This window comes from Haliotis rubra, unplaced genomic scaffold (genome assembly GCF_003918875.1).
Source record: "Haliotis rubra isolate DU_JTF1 unplaced genomic scaffold, ASM391887v1 Scf688, whole genome shotgun sequence".
NCBI classification, from domain to species: Eukaryota; Metazoa; Mollusca; class Gastropoda; order Lepetellida; family Haliotidae; genus Haliotis; species Haliotis rubra.
Genome location: NW_025767399.1, coordinates 460,885 through 485,891, shown reverse-complemented (window position 1 = coordinate 485,891; position 25,007 = coordinate 460,885). Strand labels below are relative to the sequence as shown.

Genomic DNA, 25,007 nt, shown 5'->3' with positions numbered 1-25,007 from the left:
TAACAAGGGGTTGTTGAAGTGAGACCATTGGTAAGTAACAAGGGGGTGTTGAAGTGAGAACATCAGTTAACTTACAAGGGGTTGTTGAAGTGAGACCATCAGTTGACTAACAAGGGGTTGTTGAAGTGAGACCATCAGTTGACTAACAAGGGCTTGTTGAAGTGAGACCATCAGTTGACTAACAAGGGGTTGTTGAAGTGAGACCATCAGTTGACTAACAAGGGCTTGTTGAAGTGAGACCATCAGTTGACTAACAAGGGCTTGTTGAAGTGAGACCATCAGTTGACTAACAAGGGCTTGTTGAAGTGAGACCATCAGTTAACTAACAAGGGGTTGTTGAAGTGAGACCATCAGTTGACTAACAAGGGCTTGTTGAAGTGAGACCATCAGTTAAGTAACAAGGGCTTGTTGAAGTGAGACCATCAGTTGACTAACAAGGGGTTGTTGAAGTGAGACCATCAGTTAACTAACAAGGGCTTGTTGAAGTGAGACCATCAGTTAACTAACAAGGGCTTGTTGAAGTGAGACCATCAGTTAACTAACAAGGGGTTGTTGAAGTGAGACTATCAGTTGAGTAACAAGGGCTTGTTGAAGTGAGACCATCAGTTAAGTAACAAGGGGTTGTTGAAGTGAGAGACCATCAGTTGACTAACAAGGGCTTTATTGAAGTGAGAGTGAGACCATCATCAGTTAAGTAACAAGGGTTGTTGAAGTGAGACCATCAGTTAACTAACAAGGGGGTTGTTGAAGTAGAGACCATCAATTAAGTAACAAGGGGTTGTTGAAGTGAGACCATCAGTTAACTAACAAGGGGTTGTTGAAGTGAGACTATCAGTTAAGTAACAAGGGGTTGTTGAAGTGAGACCATCAGTTAAGTAACAAGGGGTTGTTGAAGTGAGACTATCAGTTAAGTAACAAGGGCTTGTTGAAGTGAGACCATCAGTTAACTAACAAGGGGTTGTTGAAGTGAGACCATCAATTAAGTAACAAGGGGTTGTTGAAGTGAGACCATCAGTTAACTAACAAGGGTTGTTGAAGTGAGATCATCAGTTAACTAACAAGGGTTGTTGAAGTGAGAGACCATCAGTTGACTAACAAGGGTCAGTTGTTGAAGTGAGAGACCATCAGTTGACTAACAAGGGCTTGTTGAAGTGAGACCATCAGTTAACTAACAAGGGTTGTTGAAGTGAGACCATCAGTTGACTAACAAGGGCTTGTTGAAGTGAGACCATCAGTTGACTAACAAGGGCTTGCTTGTTGAAGTGAGACCATCAGTTGACTAACAAGGGGTTGTTGAAGTGAGACCATCAGTTAACTAACAAGGGTTGTTGTTGAAGTGAGACCATCAGTTGACTAACAAGGGCTTGTTGAAGTGAGACCATCAGTTAAGTTGTTGAACAAGGGCTTGTTGAAGTGAGACCATCAGTTGACTAACAAGGGGGTTGTTGAAGTGAGACCATCAGTTAACTAACAAGGGTTGTTGAAGTGAGACCATCAGTTAACTAACAAGGGCTTGTTGAAGTGAGACCATCAGTTAACTAACAAGGGTTGTTGAAGTGAGACTATCAGTTGAACTAACAAGGGCTTGTTGAAGTGAGACCATCAGTTAAGTAACAAGGGGTTGTTGAAGTGAGACTATCAGTTGACTAACAAAAGGGCTTGTTGAAGTGAGACCATCAGTTAAGTAACAAGGGTTGTTGAAGTGAGACCATCAGTTAACTAACAAGGGTTTGTTGAAGTGAGACCATCAATTAAAATGTAACAAAACAAGGGGTTGTTGAAGTGAGACCATCAGTTAACTAACAAGGGCTTGTTGAAGTGAGACTATCAGTTAAGTAACAAGGGGTTGTTGAAGTGAGACCATCAGTTAAGTAACAAGGGGTTGTTGAAGTGAGACCATCAGTTAAGTAACAAGGGCTTGTTGAAGTGAGACCATCAGTTGACTAACAAGGGGTTGTTGAAGTGAGATCATCAGTTGACTAACAAGGGCTTGTTGAAGTTAGACCATCAGTTAACTAACAAGGGGTTGTTGAAGTGAGACCATCAGTTGACTAACAAGGGGTTGTTGAAGTGAGACCATCAGTTAAGTAACAAGGGGTTGTTGAAGTGAGATCATCAGTTAACTAACAAGGGCTTGTTGAAGTGAGACCATCAGTTAAGTAACAAGGGGTTGTTGAAGTGAGATCATCAGTTAAGTAACAAGGGGTTGTTGAAGTGAGACCATCAGTTAACTAACAAGGGGTTGTTGAAGTGAGACTATCAGTTGAGTAACAAGGGCTTGTTGAAGTGAGACCATCAGTTAAGTAACAAGGGGTTGTTGAAGTGAGACTATCAGTTGAGTAACAAGGGCTTGTTGAAGTGAGACCATCAGTTAAGTAACAAGGGGTTGTTGAAGTGAGACCATCAGTTAACTAACAAGGGGTTGTTGAAGTGAGACCATCAATTAAGTAACAAGGGGTTGTTGAAGTGAGACCATCAGTTAACTAACAAGGGGTTGTTGAAGTGAGACTATCAGTTAAGTAACAAGGGGTTGTTGAAGTGAGACCATCAGTTAAGTAACAAGGGCTTGTTGAAGTGAGACCATCAGTTGACTAACAAGGGGTTGTTGAAGTGAGATCATCAGTTGACTAACAAGGGCTTGTTGAAGTTAGACCATCAGTTAACTAACAAGGGGTTGTTGAAGTGAGACCATCAGTTGACTAACAAGGGGTTGTTGAAGTGAGACCATCAGTTAAGTAACAAGGGGTTGTTGAAGTGAGATCATCAGTTAACTAACAAGGGCTTGTTGAAGTGAGACCATCAGTTAAGTAGAGACCATCAACAACAAGGGTTGTTGAAGTGAGATCATCAGTTGACTAACAAGGGCTTGTTGAAGTGAGACCATCAGTTAAGTAACAAGGGCTTGTTGAAGTGAGATCATCAGTTGACTAACAAGGGCTTGTTGAAGTTAGACCATCAGTTAACTAACAAGGGGTTGTTGAAGTGAGACCATCAGTTGACTAACAAGGGGTTGTTGAAGTGAGATCATCAGTTGACTAACAAGGGCTTGTTGAAGTTAGACCATCAGTTAACTAACAAGGGGTTGTTGAAGTGAGACCATCAGTTGACTAACAAGGGGTTGTTGAAGTGAGACCATCAGTTAAGTAACAAGGGGTTGTTGAAGTGAGATCATCAGTTAACTAACAAGGGCTTGTTGAAGTGAGACCATCAGTTAAGTAACAAGGGGTTGTTGAAGTGAGATCATCAGTTGACTAACAAGGGCTTGTTGAAGTGAGACCATCAGTTAAGTAACAAGGGCTTGTTGAAGTGAGACCATCAGTTAAGTAACAAGGGCTTGTTGAAGTGAGACCATCAGTTGACTAACAAGGGGTTGTTGAAGTGAGACCATCAGTTAACTAACAAGGGGTTGTTGAAGTGAGACCATCAGTTAACTAACAAGGGCTTGTTGAAGTGAGACCATCAGTTAACTAACAAGGGGTTGTTGAAGTGAGACTATCAGTTGAGTAACAAGGGCTTGTTGAAGTGAGACCATCAGTTAAGTAACAAGGGGTTGTTGAAGTGAGACTATCAGTTGACTAACAAGGGCTTGTTGAAGTGAGACCATCAGTTAAGTAACAAGGGGTTGTTGAAGTGAGACCATCAGTTAACTAACAAGGGGTTGTTGAAGTGAGACCATCAATTAAGTAACAAGGGGTTGTTGAAGTGAGACCATCAGTTGACTAACAAGGGGTTGTTGAAGTGAGACCATCAGTTGACTAACAAGGGGTTGTTGAAGTGAGACCATCAGTTGACTAACAAGGGGTTGCTGAAGTGAGACCATCAGTTAACTAACAAGGGGTTGTTGAAGTGTGACCATTAGTTAACTAACAAGGGGTTGTTGAAGTGAGACCATCAGTTGACTAACAAGGGGTTGTTGAAGTGAGATCATCAGTTGACTAACAAGGGCTTGTTGAAGTTAGACCATCAGTTAACTAACAAGGGGTTGTTGAAGTTAGACCATCAGTTGACTAACAAGGGGTTGTTGAAGTGAGACCATCAGTTAACTAACAAGGGGTTGTTGAAGTGAGACAATCAGTTGACTAACAAGGGGTTGTTGAAGTGAGACCATCAGTTGACTAACAAGGGGTTGTTGAAGTGAGACCATCAGTTAACTAACAAGGGGTTGTTGAAGTTAGACCATCAGTTGACTAACAAGGGGTTGTTGAAGTGAGACCATCAGTTAACTAACAAGGGGTTGTTGAAGTGAGACCATCAGTTGACTAACAAGGGGTTGTTGAAGTGAGACCATCAGTTAAGTAACAAGGGGTTGTTGAAGTGAGACCATCAGTTAACTAACAAGGGCTTGTTGAAGTGAGACCATCAGTTGACTAACAAGGGGTTGTTGAAGTGAGACCATCAGTTGACTAACAAGGGCTTGTTGAAGTGAGACCATCAGTTGACTAACAAGGGGTTGTTGAAGTGAGACCATCAGTTAACTAACAAGGGGTTGTTGAAGTGAGACCATCAGTTGACTAACAAGGGCTTGTTGAAGTGAGACCATCAGTTAAGTAACAAGGGCTTGTTGAAGTGAGACCAGTTAACTAACAAGGGGTTGTTGAAGTGAGACCATCAGTTAACTAACAAGGGCTTGTTGAAGTGAGACCATCAGTTGACTAACAAGGGGTTGTTGAAGTTAGACCATCAGTTAACTAACAAGGGGTTGTTGAAGTGAGACCATCAGTTAACTAACAAGGGGTTGTGTAAGTGAGACCATCAGTTAACTAACTAAGGGGTTGTTGAAGTGAGACCATCAGTAAGTAACAAGCGGTTGTTGAAGTGAGACTGGTGGGAAGCTAATGTGTTTTCGTGTGTTTCAAATGAACTAATAACGTGGAGATGTGGCTGCTGCATGTTGATGACAGCTAAACCTGTACACAATACATCAATCACATCCATAGTGAAGGAAACAACAAACAAGTTCACACATTCCCTACAATGCCAGCTGGTATTCAGATTTACTGTAGTATTTTCTCTATAAACTATGCAAAAAGAACATTCTTTCAAATAAGTTCATATGCAAAAGTAGTCCATGCGTTTCAAGACAGGAAACACACACACATTTCAAGGTCATAGATTTCAAAATTAGGGTGACATGAAAGCCATCTTTCTTTGGAGATATTCTTATTTAGAAAATCCAGCTGAACTGTAGGGGAAAATCCAGCTGAACTGTAGGGACAAATACATTTGTTTTGACATAGCTGAATTTGGATATAAATGCTTTCATCACATGCATTGATCAGCTTCTAGGTTTTCCTAACCACATATTCAGAATCAAAACATTACATTCTGAATCCAGGCTGAGTGTCTAAATATATTTAGCATTTTACCTGAAAATCAATCACTAGATCAAAGAAAGATTTTGTCAGAAATGAATGACAGACAATATGAACAATTCTTGCAACAGGACTTCACATACTTTCATGCACAATTCCATTACAAGTTAGAGTATATGACCAGGTTGAAAAAATCTTTGATGGATATGAAGGTACTTACATTGAAAATATCAATAAGGTTCAATTTTAGGGTTAATGATTTGATCCATTATTCCAATTTGAAAATGTTTTTCCAAATAACAGTAACATATAGGAAAATCAGAAAGAATATGCTCCAAAACCTACTCTTTTACATCAGGAAGAGTTAGTGAGTGCATTGCTTAGCCTTCCAAAATATATGCAGTTATTACATGTGAAACCCTGTACAAGTCATGATTTCTTCATAGCTGCCAACTGTTCAAAGCAGATGCACAATTCCAAAATTATCACATAAATACTCAATCATACTCTTACGCAATTATCACATCATACCCTTCAGTGACAATCGATTTCCCACTTCACTCATTTATTCTACTTTTAGATCACTTTACAAAGTACTCCCATAAAAACATCAATTTTTAGTAACAATTTCACCTTCTTTAAAATACCCAAACTCCCCAAAGACACTGTCGTCTGATTAAGAGATATCTCAGACCATCCTCAACCTTCCCCTTTTACTAACAGCAACACCAAATCATTCCAAAATATCTCATGAAGTTTAAGTTCCAGTGAGATCTATTTCCAAACATTCCAAAACAAATGACAGAAAGCTAGTTTTCCCTTCCCCTGATGTACAGTATGAGTGACCAGATGGCAGCCATGATCAACTACCCTGGAATGAGATGTGCGTTAGTGCAGACAAGCATGTGGTATTGGGCTGAGTGAGCTCATGCTGGCTTAGCTGTATCACACAATCACACAGGAGAAGAAAGCAAATATCAACAGAACAACACTGAAAATAAACTCAGATTATACATGATGGGCTCAAAATAAAACCACACACTCCAATAGCGTGCTACATGGTACACCAGACTAGAGGGAAGACAGGATATATACTGTAGATATACAAGTGTAATAGTGAATACAGATGGTTACTGTTACAATGGTGATAATTAATGCCGATGTGAGTAGCATGTATATCATAGTTAAAATCAAACAGTAACTGTGTTACATATTCAGCATCATTAATATAATGTTTATTCAACATAACAATCAAGAGTACAGCTATATCTTTTCATTTGACTCAAACTTCATTAAATGTATTTATGCAAACTGATAACTGGAATTGTTTTGACATGACAAAACATTTTACAAAACTGCATGTTTGCAATTAATTTCTTCACAATTAGAACAACACTGTTATAAACCAATGCATTATAAACTCCAGAAAGATGACACAGGTTTACAAACTGAAGACAAAAGTTCTCCTTACAGAAATCAGCCTCTTCATCCCGCTTGACTGGTTGTGTGACGATCTGGAGCTCCTGGTGCCGGGCGTCGGCCAGTGCTTCCTGTACTGTAGAAGAAGGGGGAGCACCTGTCAGCCACAGAGAGGAGGAGAGAGAGAGAGCACCAGAGTTAGTGTGGAGGAGGCATGCACATCACATAGAGGACAGACCAACATCAAACAGAACATAGTGGTGGCAAAATCGTGTGGTGCTGACATGTCAGGCAATCACTTTAAGAGAACTGTGACAGAAAAAAACATAAACATAGTGGTGTTCTAGTATGCTGTGAGAGAGGAAGTGAGTGAATGTCCCACACAACCCATGGGAAATAGAGAGAGTCAACTACCACACAACCCATGGCAAACAGAGAGAGTCAACTACCACACGTCCCATGGCAAACAGAGAGTCAATCTACCACACAACCCATGGGAAATAGAGAGAGTCAACTACCACACATCCCATTTCAAACAGAGAGTCAATCTACCACACAACCCATGGCCAATAGTGACAGTAAAAGTAGCTCACAATCAATGGCCAAAAGTGACAGTAAACATACTGCAAACACATCATCTAATAAAGAATGTCCATGTATTTTATGCCACAGCTACCCATAGTGCAAATGCACTGGGACCTGATACAGCATGCGTCCAGCATTAATGGGTGAAACAGCCCAGTTAGTTGGTGGTACTTTCAATGTGGATGTTGATCAACATTTTCAAAGTTAGTGACAAAATACGTCTTGAGCACACATGCATGTGGTTTTACATCCATAGACATTATAAATGTGAGGTCATTTCTTCTATTTCCAACAGTAATTTGTTAGTAATTCAATCTAGTGTACCATCAAATAATGTGCACTGATAAAATCCTGAAATGTGCAGAGGAGTAAATTGTGAAGGGATGTTAGCTGATCACGTGAAGCCAATACATCGTCAGTTGCCGGAACTACACTCAACAGAATAATATTCATGGAATATTCACACACGAAAAAAAACAACTCTACAACTGAAATTCCACATTTCATTGTTTTTCCAAACTGTTCCTCTCTCAGTAGACCTACCTGGATATTGACAAAATTCTGATATCCAACATAACCCTTATCTTAGAAGTCTTACACTGAAAATGTCCATTGCTTTCCTGCCCATTACATCAGATTTAAAAATTCTATTAAAAAAATAAACAAGAAAATACCCTTTTAAAAACAATTAACAATTAATTCAAACCTAAGTCAAAGCATTTATCAGTCACACATATATTTCATCTAAAACAAGAAAGTTGTATATCATTTTTTGGCTTTTCCTTCGACTTTATCACCATGTTTTCTATATTCCCTTATTATTCCTGGCCTGGGAAACTAAAATTCCCTGACTCTACCCTGATTCGATGCCCCATATGAATACTGCCAGTGTTGACTTACCAGCATCTTTGTTGGGGTTGCTCTGTTTTCGGCCAGCGAAGGGCACAACTGGGATGACAGCAGAGGCTCGCTTCTTGTCCTTGTCCCGATCCCCTTTCTTCTGTTTCCCAACACAGGTGTCTGCATCTTCTGAACACTGCTTGTGGACGTTCAACTCGCACACTGGAACACAGTTTTAATGCTGTATGGCTGCTGGATGTCTTTGTAAAGAGTAATGAAGCCTGGGATTGATAAACCAATGAGTGATAGTTTGAGCTTCCACATCAGAAACACAAAATCAAAGTTTCAATTAGTCTAACAATTGATACTGTTAATCGCTCAGTATTGATCCACCACTACATGGAGGCCAATTACTGATCACAGGTTTTAGTTTACATTCTATTTGAACCCAAGAGAATATGAAACATTGTGACAAACAACTCTCACATGAGACTGGTGTTAAAAATGTAATTTTTGGAGTAAAATTGATATTTTATACTTATCCTGACTCATGCTCTTTTTGCTTGTCTTCTTCTTCTTGCGAACATAGTGGAACACTTGTATCTCCCTAATTGAAGCTCCCTTCAATTTAAAATCACTAATTAGTATTCACCACGAGTTACCTCCTTTCCACAAGCTCGGGAACGAGGGCGCCACCTCTACCCATGTGCCTCACTCTCTCCTCATATACTGAGCCCAACATTTGAATTTACAGGGAAATCCAAAGTGTTATTTGGGAGGATGGGAGGGCTGACCTCATGAGTCAGGATAAGTATAAAATATCAATTTTACTCCAAAAATTACATATTTTTCCTTATCCTGACTCATGCTCTTTTTGCTTGTAGCATCCTACGGAACGGAGGTGGGAATATCTAATACTTTGGATTTTTAATAATTAGTGATTTGAACTGTGATGATTGTAATAACCCTATGGGAACTTCATAAAGGCACTGAACTGATGAATTCCTGCTGCTAACTTATCAGCTGCCATATAAAAGGTTATTACCATGTACTTATTATGATAAAGTATATATAACATTAATACAATGCTTAAGACTAATAGACTTAAGCTTGTTAATATGCTAGTATAAACTCCTTAGAGTTTGTTAGCTAAAATACTTTAAGATATAACATAGTACTAAGCTTAAGATATGATTAAACTTAAGCTAATTATATAATAGCAAACTCTTTAGAGTTTGTTAGTTAATATACTTATATGATATAGATATAATGCTGAGCTTAAGATATGAATAAGCTTTTAGCTACATATATAATAGCAAAAACTCTGTAGAGTTTGTTTGCTAATATATTTTTATAATATGAGTATAGTACTGTGCTTAAGCTATAATTAACTTAAGCTACATATATATAGCAAAACTCTGTAGAGTTTGTTAGCTAATATATATTTATAATATTAGTATAGTACTGAGCTTAAGATATAATTAACTTAAGCTACATATATATAGCAAAACTCTGTAGGGTTTTGTTAGCTAATATATTTTTACAATATGAGTATAGTAGTGTGCTTAAGATATAATTAACTTAAGCTACATATATAATAGCAAAACTCCGTAGAGTTTGTTAGCTAATATATTTTACAATATGAGTATAGTAGTGTGCTTAAGATATAATGAACTTAAGCTACATATATAATAGCAAAACTCCGTAGAGTTTGTTAGCTAATATATTTTACAATATGAGTATAGTATTGTGCTTAAGATATTATTAACTTAAGCTACATATATAATAGCCCAAAACTCTGTAGAGTTTATTAGCTAATATGTTTATAGTGTAACCATAGTACTAAGCTTAAGATAAGATTAGACTTAAGCTAAATGTATATAGCAAAATAAACTCCTTAGAGTTTATTAACTAATATACTTTTATGTTAAAAACATAGTACTGAGCTTAAGTTATGATGAAACTTAAGCTATATATATATAATAACAAAACTCCGTCGAGTTTTGTTAGCTAATACCTTTATAATGTAAACATACTGCTTAAGATATAATGAAACTTAAGCTAATTGTATAATAGCGAAAACAACCCTTTAGAGTTTGTTAGCTATGATATAAACCTAGTATTGAGCTTATGAAGGAAAACTTAAGCTACATATATAATAGCAAGAACTCCGTAGAGAGTTTGTTAGCTAATACATGTTATAATGTAACCATAAAGCTTAAAATATGATGAAACTTAAGCCGAAATATATAATAGCAAAACCCTCTTTTAGAGTTTTGATAGCTAATATACCTATATGATATAAACATAGTACTGCTTAAGATATGAATAAGCTTAAGTTACATATATAATAGCTAAAACTCTGTAGAGTTTGTTAGCTAATACATGTTATAATATAACCATATTGCTTAGAAATATGATGATACTTAAGCCAAATAGCAAAAACTCTTTAGAGTTTGTTAGCTAATCTACTTATATGATATAAACATAGTACTAAGCTTAAGATATGAATAAGCTTAAGCTACCTATATAATAGCAAAACTCCTTAGAGTTTGTTAGCCAATATATTTTAATAATATGAGTATAGTACTATGCTTAAGGTATAATTAGCTTAAGTTACCTATATAATAGTAAAACTCCCGTAGAGTTTGTTAGCTTAATTAACTTAAGCTATGTATAAAATAGCCAAAAACTCTGTAGAGTTTGTTAGCTAATGCATTTATCATGTAACCATAGTATTACTCTTAAGATATGAATAACTTAAGGTAAATATATATAATAACAAACTCTGTAGAGTTGTTAAGTTATATATTGTATGATGTAATAATCATAGTACTGTGATGATAAAAGGAACTTAAGTAAATTATATATAGCATGAAGCTATTTAGTATTGTTATAAGATAAGTAAAAATCTGTTAGATTGACTTATCTTCTCCGAGGAACTGTCAGCTGTTGTGCGAGGACCATGGGATCGAATTGGTGTATACCTGAGACGTCCCTCGGTGGTGATATCTCTCAGATAATGGTTTGCAACCACCATATCGGATTTCCAGAAATAAACCCTCCATTATTTCATTCACATTTGTGTAGAACAATTGTAGAAGTTAAGCTATAATATCATGAGTATTAAGCTCATGGAGGGTCGGAATAGGTCCATCCGCATATGCATGCACGAGTATGACAGTTCTGATCCAAATGGAGATATAGTACATGAGACTTCACTCTGCGTAAGTTGATGATAGAGGAAATAATCTGTTGCATTTTTCCTCCTGTTTGGTTTGGTGGAGATAAATTTACAGTGCTCTTGCTGGCCATCTTGATAGAATCATCGTATCATGGGGTCCAAGTATGTCATCCAGGCGTTTCATAAACCTCACTTGTGAGGTGTTGGAGCACTATATTCATATCCCCAGGTTGGGCGTGAAATTTCCGTTTATTCTCCAAACAGAAGTTTAGTAGGTTTACTAACCATCTAGTTGTGTTAGTCGCTTGATGAAATTCAGCTGTAGTCTGAAACGCTGTGGATTTAGATCCACTTGTATCTTTCGCTCTAGGTAATTCGCTAAGAAGTCCTTGACGATGTAGGTGCACAACCAGGTGTGTCTGTCCTCGCTGAACTTTATGTAAAATCGCCTGACTGCCGATCCCTCGCCTTAACTTGACAGGGAGGTCTCTAACTTGAAGAAAGGCAGTCTAATCATGAATGTTCAGGTTAACTGGACTGTAATGAGGCTTGCTCGCTCACTGATATATAGTTGTCACTTGTGGCGTAAGTCTTGAACTGTGAATTGAGATCGACCTCTGTGTAGGTCGTTGTCCCTCGCGGTCCAATCAGAACAAGGCATTTTGATTCTGTATAATACCCGCTGTGATGTCACCGGTGTAGCGGAAAAACCCACCTTGAATAAATTCTTGTCGCCGCTGATATTAGCATAAACGCCGGTCTTCACCGTAGCTTCCCCGGTTATCCGAAAGTGACCACGTGTTTCGAGGGTTAATGGTAATCGCGAAACCTCCGTCAAAAGCGTAAATATCTCGCTCTGTAATTTTATGCTGGGTAGGTTATTTTCCTGGTTGTCGCGAAAGTAATTTCAGTTTTGAATATAATTCGACTTCCTTATATATATGGGTATAAACAACTTGCAAGTTGTGAGCTTGTAGACTGTATACATGAATGTATCGTCATAATTGTAGAATTAACGTTGAACTTGTTGTACATATTTCTTCTCAGAAACTTTGACGATTAAGAGTTATACTCGCTGTAACAAGGCTGCTGTTCAATTTCGATATTGAATTGTCTGCAGATATGCGTAATGGTCACGCATGTAGATAATCATATCGTCGTCCGAGATTGTATATTAGCAATTTATACGGAATAGTTGATTTCTGTGAAGATCTATGAAATGTCGCTGACTAATAATACAGCGACGTTCTGTGTTGTAAATAGCCTGAGCAATTATCTTCGCGTAGAGGCTTATAGATCGGCATCTGGCATACAGTTGATAATCAACTTATGCGACGCCTTGAACGGACTGACGAGTAGCTATATATGACGAAAGTGGCTAGTATATGGAAACCTTGGAGGAGACTTCCTCGGTGAACGCCGAGACTTCAAGCGAAGTTCTCGGTATCCCTTCTAGATCTTCTGGGTGAAGTAGACTTGAGCCACTTAGCCTTCGCGACCATCGCTAAGGTGTCGAGTCAAAGCCCGATTAGTATATATATATATATATAAATATATATATGAGCGCTTGCTTCGTGAACAGCCTCTGTGTTTAACAGGATGTGGGATCGGCGGCTTGCCTAAGTAGGGCCGCGCATGGATCATCTTATCATATTCAGAAGTCGTGGTTACGAAGTCTGGTGATAAGTGTCTAATTGATCGTTCTAGATCTATTTAGGCCAGCGAACATACGCCTCGTCATGGATTCAACAGAACCAATATACGATTGTAGTTCTTATACTTGATATCGATGATCAACTTGTCTATGGGTTGATCTTCTCGAGACTTGTGAGGGGAACGTTGATAGTTTCGCTAAGCTCTTGTATAGTCCCTCGATGTCCTTCTAGATGATGATGATCTGGATTCAGGTGTCTCGCCAGCGATGCCTTCGCTGCTTCCTCTGCGTCCGTCCGGGGAACGACGATATGACCTTCGCGAAGGCTTCCGTGATGTCTGATGGTCCGAGTCCACATCTAGGGATGAAACCGCATAAGGTGATGATCTATCCTGCCTTCGCGAAGTCCTTCGCGGCTGTACATCTAGGTTCTTTCCGCCTTCGGCGAAGGCTGTACATCTAGGTCCTTTCCGCCTTCGCGAAGGCCTTCGCTAAGGCTGTACATCTAGGTCCTTCGTCAAGGTGGTCCGTGACTTCCTTCGCGAAGGTGACATCGCCCTGGCTGCTACGCTGACGGGGGTGCCTCTGGGGTGCTGTCTACGCTTGGAGCCTTCGCTGGCTTCGGACCCTGCTACCGCGAGATTATAGTGGTCCTCCATGATGTTCATAATTTGTCGCATCATGTCTTCTGGGATGGTCTGCGGCGAGGTCGCCGGTGCTTTATCTGGCGGTGTTAATGGAGGGGTCCACCGGAAAATCGTCCGACATCAGTGTAGAGGCATCAGGCTGCATGGTGATCTCTGCTGATGTCGCTGTAGCTGTCACCGGTCGCTTTCTTGTGGCGTGACGCCGGGATGATGATCAGCTGATCATCGTGAGGTCCAGGTCATCGGCTGGAACAATCTCGGTTAAGAAAGTCCTAGTAGACTTCGTTGATTTTCCTCAGAGGTCGACGCTGCCCTGGGTGTGCGACGCCTGCGCTGAGTGTTGGTAATGATGGGACCCTCAGGACGATCATCGCATATCTGCGTTGGTACATCAGGCTGCATGCTGATCTGTGCCGACATCGGTCAATCTTTGATGTACATCCGTATGATGACCGGCTGATCATCATACAGGCCCAAAACTGCGATGGGAACGGTCTCGCTGTTGAGATGTAGTAGAAAACCCTCTAGTCTTCTGCTGCGACGATGGGATGTCTGGGGAAGCAGGATGCTTCTTGGAGATGGCGGACTCACGCCCCACACCTCTCCACCACTCTAGCGGAACACCACACGGAGGGGAGTCGGCCAACAGCAGTAGACTGGCGAGGGGTTCCGGTGTATCAGTCATACTAGACTCTGCATACGCGACCTATCTGCTGTGCGTGCCAAACGCAAAGTAAATATTAATAAAAAGGTAGAATTGGATAAATTAGTACCGCAACTGCAATGTGAATATAATAATCATGGCGCCGTACATCATATTAAAGGCGGATCAGCAGCAGCATAAAAAACGTAATCTGCAATAGTACAGAATTTTCATCAACGTAATCCACTGAAACAAACACGGCGTCCCGTGAATAAACTGTAGAAAAACGACTAAATATCAATATATAATCGTTGAAGGATACTAGCTAAACCTCTATAGATGTCTATATACGAGGTAACTAACTAAATATAATTCAAAGGATATAGTGTGTCGGGAGACACAGGCGCTCTCACGTCCAGCTCACTGGGCGAAGAAGGAGAGAGTGAGGCACATGGGTAGAGGTGGCGCTCTCGTTCCCGCGCTTGTGGAAAGGAGGTAACTCGTGGTGAATACTAATTAGTGATTTTAAATTGAAGGGAGCTTCAATTAGGGAGATACAAGTGTTCCACTATGTTCGCAAGAAGAAGAAGACAAGCAAAAAGAGCATGAGTCAGGATAAGGAAAAATAACAAACTTCTCCATTGATGACATTGATCTAATCAAATGGCAAGTTGGATGCCTCACCTTGACACTGCAATCCTTGTGTGCCGACACCCCAGATTAGTCCATTACACAGGCTACAGAACGTAGTGGAGGTGTAATGTGTCAAGTTGAATATGTGACCTTTGAATTGCTGCAAGCAAGGATAGATTTTTAAGAACAGTTGGTACTAAATACGAGTGCTAGATGGAAGACAGCCACCCTGCTAAATATCAAGAAATATAGATATACACTGGGTGACTTCATAATTCAGGGGGGGGGCATTGATTTTGTACATGGTATGCAAGGGGAGTCACTTACTTTGTGTGTAAATTTTAGGGGGGGGTCATTTCACATTGTACATGCTTCTGCATAAAAATCATCATCAACCCCCACCCCCACCCCCCTGCCTTAAATTATGAACGGTCCCTATATAAAGATACTGTTTTGATGTAATTGGATACAGGAAGTAAAAGATTTGACAAGACACATGCTCTCAACACTGCCCTTACAAATTACATGCATATCAAATATTAATGTGAAATACATAAAGATGAAAACTAAGGATGAGAAGACTTACTTTTGCTTTGTTTGATTTTCCTGGTAGTTTGAGAAGTCTCTTGTCCTTCATAACAAAACTCTGTGTGCGCTCAATGGAAGGGCCCTTGGTGAAGCCCACGTACCTGAGGAAAGTTGCCAGGGCCCACCCGATGGCCTGGTCACGGTTTATCTTCACGTTGTCCTTCCTGGCAACGATGTGAGTCAAGTGTTATCATTACTGGACTGTTACAGTGCATTATAAATTCGTACAACGAACATCAGGTTTAGGATGATTCAGTTGTATCAATGTCAATATTGATCTTATACAGCTTTTAGTGAACTCAGAAAATGTACAATGAAACCCTGTTAATCCTGATGATAGTGTTCAGTGAAACTACGTACGTGCATCTCTCTAAGTGTGGTGAGAGATATTTGTCTATGATTTTCAATTCTTTGCTCTTCTCCATTACATCTTCCAGTTCATGGACACCATAAATGCTGCCTAAACCTGAAACAACACACATCAACAGCATTATAGTACAGGATCCTTTGACTGATATATATATCTGACTACATTAATTTCTGATATGTCACTTATGTAATTCTTCACTTACCTAAATCCTTTTTATTACAGAAGTCATTGAGTAACTCAGCTATCTCTGTCTTGACAGCCATCTTGGCTTGGTCAAACACCGGCCGCAGGCTGTTCTCATTGCTGGACTGTGTCAGGATGCAGTCTATGGTGGTTACTATGCTGTTGTCTAGCTCTACCTTCAGTGGCTGGAGATGAGAAACAAGGCATTAGTTGAGTCAGGTCAGTTTGAGACAGCAATCTCACTTTTCGCCACAATGAAGCAAAATGACGTCAGGAGTACCTGAATGGCTTCTCGCATTGTCTTTGCCAGAAAAAGCAAATGTATTGAATATAAAGCTATTCTGATCATGAAGAAGGTAACACTCACGGCATCATGAACCAGGAAGGTTGAGTGAATCTCGTATGCCCATTTCCTCAAGTCTTTAGCACTTCCCTGGGCATGACAGTACATGTCAGACACTATGTAGAAAAACTGAAACACAAAAAACATCATTAGTTGTCAAAGGCTCAACTTACACTTTCACAATGTGACAAATTGTTTAAAAAGGATTCCACAATTGTTTACACCAAAACAACAAGTAAGGGAAAAATTCTGAAAAGCAAATTCTGAATCATTTTCATATTTTTTCCAATATTGTTAGATGAACTATCACACACAGTGAGTCTTGGACATCATCAGTTGACAATGCTAAAGTTTTTTTGCTGTCTAGGTCACATCTTTTAAAAACTGTACATAAGTGAACAAGCCATGTTTAAAAAATGAACCCAGCACATTCACTGTGTAAATGACAAAGGATGAATCCTTCACATTACTTCAGGAATACATACCAATGATGAGGGATCACTATTGGATATCAAATAATGCAGGAATATCGCAAGATGCGCTGGTTTCTTTTCCAGCGTGTCGATGCTACCAAAGGGGCCAGGATCACCTCCCTGAAAACAAAACACTGATGTAGAAGATCAGGCAACACCGAGGACACGCTTGCCCTGGGCGTCAATGACACATTCTAAGACACAAAGTTGACAGAAGCATGCCATGATGTTCACACTGTCACTGACTGGGTTAAGAAATATTTTTGGCATAGCACACAAAAAGCTTGAAACAAACTCTCGACTCAAACAGGAAGCATTGTTGATAAACTGTTAACGGTGAGAAACAACTCAAGACTTTCACAACTTAGCGTGTTGGAGAACTGACATTCTGTTACACTAGTTAATTGTTAGCCATGCTTTCATGCTGTTGGTATTATGATGGTTGTATTTCCTCTGATAAATGGTTGCTCCTATGATAAACACTGTAGACTTGATGTTCGTAGGACCCCGCTCACTGTCAGATGTCCACATCACCCACAATCTACACATGCTACTTTTCGTCAACAACGCCAACACCATTCCATATTTTGTGCCACTTTCAAATATTCTGTACAGGAATGAGTGTTAGTGAACTGGGTTCATCGGAGTATTTCATTTATGTCACTGCTTTTCAGAAGGGGAAAGATCTGATAATCCACAAAAGTGGCATGAGTCTTCATCCTGCTAAATGTGGGATTTAAACCAGGACTAGTAGATCCGTGAATCAACAGGCATCAAGTGACTGTGTCTGCTTTAATACATCAAGGCTCAATCTATCAAACGGAGGTAACATGACCAGGCACTCTATGACATTTATCTGAGGAAAACAGCTCTCATGTTAATATTCAACGGTATAAATATAAAGCAAATAATGACATGGGATATGATAATATACGTACACTATTCTACATTCAGTAATTTTGTACAAGCTAATATTCATCAACAGAGTAGTGTGATTCTCTGCAGGGTTAGACAATTATCTATGTCAAGAACCTTCAAATTATTTTGCAGACTTTAATGGATACAAGACAGAGAACATTACAGTAGATATACACAGCTGTTGATAAAGCAAGTTGACATGGTACATGAATGAAAAATGAAACAAAGCTTTGTCAGAAACAGCCGCAGTGTTGGTGAGTCTTAATTCCAAGATGGTGCCCTTTGAATTTGGAAAATATACAACAGACTGAGAAGTATGAGTTGTATTAAACAGATTTATGACGACATATTAGTGCTGAAACATCCTCTGCAAAACCACCATTGTATACACTGTGCAAACTGATTCCATAATGATAAATACCTTTACCTAAAGGATCAATGTTCTAATGTAACAACAAACATCTCCAGATAACATTTTTTTTCACTTTCTCAAATGCATCAATGTTCAAAAGCATTAAGTGTTTCAGCAAAGAGGGATGTGCTGTAATGTCACAAGCACAAGCACAAGCACTGAACATGTATAAAAATGGTGAATTTGCAGTAAATACAAGGCAAATGTTAGGTCTTTCCCCAGCTGCCAATAAGCATCAGACCAGTGCAGAAACCTGTCAAAGCAAAAGTAAGAATGACTCAGCCAAAAACCAGGAAATCTTTCCTCCATAAACACAGGAGATTACAACTTTGGTGGACATCCTATGCAAGAATACTTGAGGAAAATTCAGAAATTTGGAAAACTTTATAACAAAGACAATCTGAGATAAGGAAACGAAAGTTTGATATAAGTGAGTGAGTGATTTTAGTTTAACAACGCTATTAGCAATATTCCAGCAATATCATGGCAGGGGACACCAGAAATGGGCTTCATGTGGGGAATCAAACCCAGGTCTTCGGCGTGACGAGTGATCGCTTAAACCACTAGGCTACCCCACCGCCCACAAGTTTGATTTATTAGATTACTTAATTGCACGTAAAATATTCTTAAAGAACAAACAATCTAAGTTAGAAGGGACTATGGCAATTCCTTAAGCAGGTAATGACAGGGAGGGTTCCACCATAATATCTCAAGAAAACCTGGTTTCTGGTTTGTATTGTAACATAACAATATTAGAAGTGAGGAAACCTCAAGAGCCTGGAGTCGATGCAGAAATGGGGAGAGAGGCCGACTGGGCCAGTTCCTCGGCCCATCAAGCTGAAAGACAACACAGGACAATGTCACACACAATGACATGTTCCTTATACAGCAGAGTTGGACCCTCATCACATGTACCACCAGAGTGGAATCAACATCCTCAATGTCTTCATTGCTCAGAAAATGTTTTCTGAAACACTGCATCGACTTGTTGTTAATTTTGAGAAACCATACTCTTTGAGCAGCATGAATGATTCTCGTGGTATGGATAGATGGTACTAGTCAAAAATATGTTTGACATTTCCCAAACATTCCTTGAGTCCATAGAAACACGTATCCTGACACACAGTCATTGACCATAACGAGCTGAACTCTCTACATGCACTGACTGACTACATTCTATCTAAAGAAGAACAAAGATGCATTTCCCAAAGGACAAATTATTACAATTTGAAAGCATAATAAAACATTTAATCCTTTCATGTGAAGATACATATTGAGGAGTGACGATCTGAAAGAGATATCAGAGAGGTGTTGGGCAAGCATGTGTATACTCACTGGTTCTTCTTCTGAGTTGAAGTCTTCATCGTCTATTATGATTATGTTCTGTTGACTTGGCGGAATAACATCCTGGAATATAACACAAACATTGAGAAGGTAAGCACAGTACTGGGTGTGACTGGAGGACATTCAGAAGACAAGGCTGGGATGAGGAGGAGTAAGTATGGTTTTGCACCGCTTTTAGCAATATTCCAGCAACATCACTGCTGGTGACACCAGAAATGGGCTTCACAAATTGTACCCATGTGGGCAATCGAACCTGGGCCTTTGGCGTGATGAGTGAAGGCTTTAACCACTAGGCTACTCCACCGCCCCAACACTGAGAAGGAAAGCAGAGATCTTGGATGAGGACATTCAGAAGGAAAGCACAGTACTGGGTGTGACTAGAAGACATTTAGAAGGAAAGCACAGTACTGGGTGTGACTGGAAGATATTCAGAAGGAAAGCACAGTACTGGGTGTGACTGGAAGATATTCAGAAGGAAAGCACAGTACTGGGTGTGACTGGAAGATATTCAGAAGGAAAGCACAGTACTGGGTGTGACTGGAAGACATTTAGAAGGCAAGCACAGTACTGGGTGTGACTGGAAGATATTCAGAAGGAAAGCACAGTACTGGGTGTGACTGGAAGATATTCAGAAGGAAAGCACAGTACTGGGTGTGACTGGAAGACATTTAGAAGGAAAGCACAGTACTGGGTGTGACTGGAAGACATTTAGAAGGAAAGTACAGTACTAGGTGTGACTAGAAGACATTTAGAAGGAAAGCACAGTACTGGGTGTGACTGGAAGACATTCAGAAGGAAAGCACAGTACTGGGAGTGACTGGAAGACATTTAGAAGGAAAGCACAGTACTAGGTGTGACTGGAAGACATTTAGAAGGAAAGCACAGTACTGGGTGTGACTGGAAGATATTCAGAAGGAAAGCACAGTACTGGGTGTGACTGGAAGACATTCAGAAGATGAAGACAAGGCTAGGATGAGGACTACAAGGAGGTAAGCACAGTACTGGAATGGATTAGAGGACAATTTGAAAGCATAAACATGGCAAGATTGGAGGACTTGAGTGAGTGAGTATGGTTTTACGCCGCTTTTAGCAATATTCCAGCAATATCACGGCGGGGGACACCAGAAATGGGTGGAGGACTTGAAGGTGAACATAGTTCTGTTAGAGGCTGAGGACATTTAGAAGGAAAACAATGGGCTGGAACATGCTGAAGACAATCCGAAGGTAAACAGAGGATTAGCAAGATTGCATTGTGAAGGTAAATGCAGGGCTGGGGCAGGCTAGGACATTTACATGTTAAACACAGGACAGAAATGGATTGGAGAACACGTAGAAGTTTAACAAAGGACATGGATGGGGGACATTGAAAATGAAATTGAACACATAAGATTTGCTTGTCCAAGGTGACCATAAGGCCTGGATCAACAGGAACACATCTTGCAATTAAACACACACAGGATCTAACATTTGTAATGTGTCCTCACACATTGTACCCATGTTGGGAATAGAACCTGGGCCTTTGGTGTGTAACCACTAGTAATGTGTGTTGGAGGGCAGAGCGACCTACCTCATTGCTGATGTCCCCTCTGACGGAACTGACTCCCTCTTCAGTGTGACAGTTGCTGGGGTGTGTGGGGGTGGGGGGAAATGCTTGGGCTGGTGTGGGGGGAGTCAGAGACACTCCCACCGTCTGAACAACTGATAGGCACCGAGGCAGCCTGAAACAGCCATTGCAATTGTCATCACACATCTCACAAACATCATCAACACATCCCACAAGAACACACCCTTCATGTGGCAAGAACACATTCCATAAAAATATTGTTATATTCATCTTGGTCATTAAGCATATACCCACCAATTCACAATCAGGTAATGCAATGTCAGATTAGCTATATTTCATCAGATCCCTGTATCTATTCACCAAGACATTTCTAAAATGGCAAGCACTTTGGTTGGTTGTAAAAAACAAATAGATAACAGACATTTTAAGTCATTTCAAACGGAAAACTTCAAACATATATATGTACAAACATAAACATGATGTGCACAAAAACATCTGAAACACAAACATTTTTTAAATTGAAACATGCAAACATAACAGTCAAAACTCAAGAAATAAATGACTGAACTAAACACATGCATGGTGAGGCCAATGTAAAGTGTTTCCAGCTTATAGACTGGTAAAGTAGTTCCGTGCAAACCAGTGTCTTCTGCAGGTAGATGCAACATGAATCTGGGAAAGTTCACAATTTCTAAAATGACAAAATTAAATGAAATATATTTAAAGATGAACCTTTAATGGTTGACGACAAATTATGATCTTAAGGCGATCTTCACCAGGTTTTTATATTTTAACTCTTTTGCAAAAGTGCAAAGATATCCATCAACCATCTGGCCAAAAAGGAAGTACACAGGTGTGAATATGCTAATGATTTCTTTTGCATCATACTTGCACTGTCAAAATCATAAATATAACATTTTGCAAACCATTGTCAGGTTTTAAATATGTCTTTTTCAATATCAATTCCAGTGGTCAGTCCTTGCTACATGCAGCAGCCCCTTGAGGTTTGTGACTAGCAGTTACACAGTGTTCATGCAGCGGGAGTATGTCTGCTTCCACAAACCCAAGGTAGTTATATCTCCTACTGGTTTGCAGGGCCACGCAAATGCAGACACAAACACATGAGAGTGAAATCACATCAGGCAAAATACTTGCTTTGGTCATAATAACTTAAGATTATAATTTCTTTCAGATGAAGGTAATAAAATTTCCAAAGTCACATAAAGGTGTAACTCATAATTGTTCATACTGTGGTACTCAAATGGTATTACAATTCACTGTGGTACAAGTTGCCTTCATTCTGCATGCAAAATGACTGGGGAGTACATGACCCAAAAATATGAATGGCTGTGAGGCACCATACATTTTGACCCCAAAGACAAAACACTTGCTGTTATGTCGGCTCATTTTAAAGATTACATGTTGGTTACAGCACCTTGTATGTTTGAAGTGTTTTGAAACATAATGATTAATTTATCATGACCAACTGCAATGCAGTATCTGAGGTGCAAGATGTGCTGCAGGCGTCGTCTTTCCTCATGCTAGCACACACACTGCAACAAGAAATAACCCTGACATACAGTAACACTGATAAACCTGAACTCCAGCAGTGGAGCTGAGGCTTAAACATCTGCTAAACACTGTCATGATTCCTTACCTCCCTTTATACCAGCCTCTCCTGAGAGAGGAGGACAATTTCTCACCGACATGAATAGAAGGAGACCTTGAGTGTAAGAGTTAACCAATAACTGACCAAAATAACAACGTATCATGCACGATCGGTAGACATGTGCTTGTCACATTGGCCGAAAACAAAACACTTCCTACAACTAATATTACTACTGTTTCATTTTTAATGAATCATAAAAACAATTATATAATTTTGGGACAAAAATACTGTTGACATACATATATTCATAACACATACAAAATTATCAAATGTCTATGCTCATCAGCATATAAAACAAAATCCAACGGGTGATTTCCACAAACTTGAATTCTTCAAATTTGAATAAAGCATTTAGTATTTACATTATGTAGAGTACTTTGGAAGGAAATTAGGCAACAGTGAAACAAGGCATTTTGTTTGGTGGCAGGGAACCAAGAAGACTGAAGCTTCATGAATATACAACTTGAATCTGTTAGGTATGCAACTTCAGTCATTACAAAGAACACTGAAAATAGGTACCAAATAAAAACATAAAACTAATCAAGTCTTCTTTTCTGTTTCTTACACTGTTCTTCTATTTCTTGAATTTGCCACACAAGCACATGTCTACATGAACATTCGGACCATTAATACCCAATAACTGTATCAAGGTGTGTTACCCGCTTTAACTTTCGTCTTCCCCATCGGCTGACCTGGCAATAAACACTACAGGTCAGATGTCAAACATGTTGCAGTTGGACATTCTGAGTTTCTCTCTTTTCACAAAGACAAATTGTTTTGTCACAAGTGTTATTTATCTCATTCTCCTATGCATATTTATCAAAAACATTATAGAGTTTAAAAACTATCAACCATCACATGTGATCTGATGCATCTTCTGTTGGCTTGTCTACATATTCTTCCTGTAGTGATTTGACTACAACCCTGAGACAGGAACAGACTTCTCTAAGTTGGACAGAGCCATGCTTAGAATTTGAATACATGTATTTTAAATTTACTGCCTAACTGAAATAAAGCTCCACAGATTTTTAAGCTGCTGACATAAAGTAAGCTAAGAAACAAGGAATTTAAAGTTTATCCATATGCACTGCACAAAAACCAAAGAAATATTTTTGGGGGGTGCATTTACATTAACTCTATATTCTTTCTATTCACTTTCAAAAGAAACATTTTCTTCACAATGAAGCCAGTGTTTTTGCCTACAGCTTTGTGTAAGGTTTTGCTATCAATGTACACTTTTCCCAGGTGTGTAGGGCAACTTTCCAAGCTCATATTGCTTTTGCAACAAGATGGTTTCCCTCCTCCAATCTGTGCCCCACATCGTGCACCTGGGCAACGCTGGTCCATGTCAGGATTATAGTATCTATGTGTCCCTTTTCGTGAACATTCCCTTATCCTGCTCTTGACACACTGAAACCTGCTTCATGGGTAGCAATCAGAACACTACAGGTACAAGAACAAACCAAATCTGAGGATGCTTCAGGTATTAATGTTATTTCTCTGAAAGGTAGCTATATAGTGTCATGTGCAAGATTATAGACAGCTGTGTTAGCATGAATGCAGTTATGACAACTAAAGCACTATCGGAGGCAGCTTGTTTACATTTGCCAGTAAACCCATGGTTAGATCTGGTGCAGAGAGTTGACTGTGTGTTTAGAGTTGTAGCTTACAGACTCTGAGTTCACAATACACAAATCTGAGACATTTGCCTACAAACCTTTTGACTTAGAACTTGTAACTGAAGGAGGATTTACTGACAAACAGCTGAAAGGGTTAATCAAAATATCTGTCTCTAATTTTGTACAGGCTTCAAGTGCAGTTATGGAGACACTTCATACTATATATTGTACAGCACAACAAAGTGGTGACCATACGGTCATTTTATATTGTCTCTTGATTTGTGTAGAGTGATATTGTTAGCTGGTTACAAACAGCAGAAACAGAAAACAGAAGCTGACAGAAAACAGACACTGGACAGACATGTGATGAGAAATGAGAGTGAGAGTATTACAGCACCCTGAAGGGAGAGGTAAAGGATTTTCAACATTTACTATCAATTACATCAATGTTCTGCTGACAGAACGATTGGAAATATCCCTGCTTGTAACACATTGTACTTGTCAACTCAATTTATAGTTCTTTATGTTGTTTAAATTATTACAAAGCAGATTGTTATGTATCATGTTCCCAATCACTGAAACAATTATGATGAAATCAATCTTTAAA

The 25,007-nt window shown here is 39.4% G+C and overlaps 1 protein-coding gene across 1 annotated transcript in view; it reads right to left on the bottom strand.

The window, feature by feature from the left end:
• Window positions 1–25,007, bottom strand: part of LOC124258226 (rho guanine nucleotide exchange factor 11-like) — a 122,192-nt gene that overhangs the window by 25,956 nt on the left and 71,229 nt on the right. Inside the window, 13 exon segments of the mRNA XM_046692290.1 lie at window positions 6,784–6,888; window positions 8,217–8,378; window positions 14,969–15,077; window positions 15,504–15,669; window positions 15,866–15,971; window positions 16,078–16,243; window positions 16,426–16,530; window positions 16,887–16,994; window positions 18,973–19,041; window positions 19,540–19,611; window positions 21,116–21,190; window positions 21,192–21,266; window positions 23,441–23,473. Coding sequence (XP_046548246.1) covers window positions 6,784–6,888; window positions 8,217–8,378; window positions 14,969–15,077; window positions 15,504–15,669; window positions 15,866–15,971; window positions 16,078–16,243; window positions 16,426–16,530; window positions 16,887–16,994; window positions 18,973–19,041; window positions 19,540–19,611; window positions 21,116–21,190; window positions 21,192–21,266; window positions 23,441–23,473 — 1,351 coding nt within the window.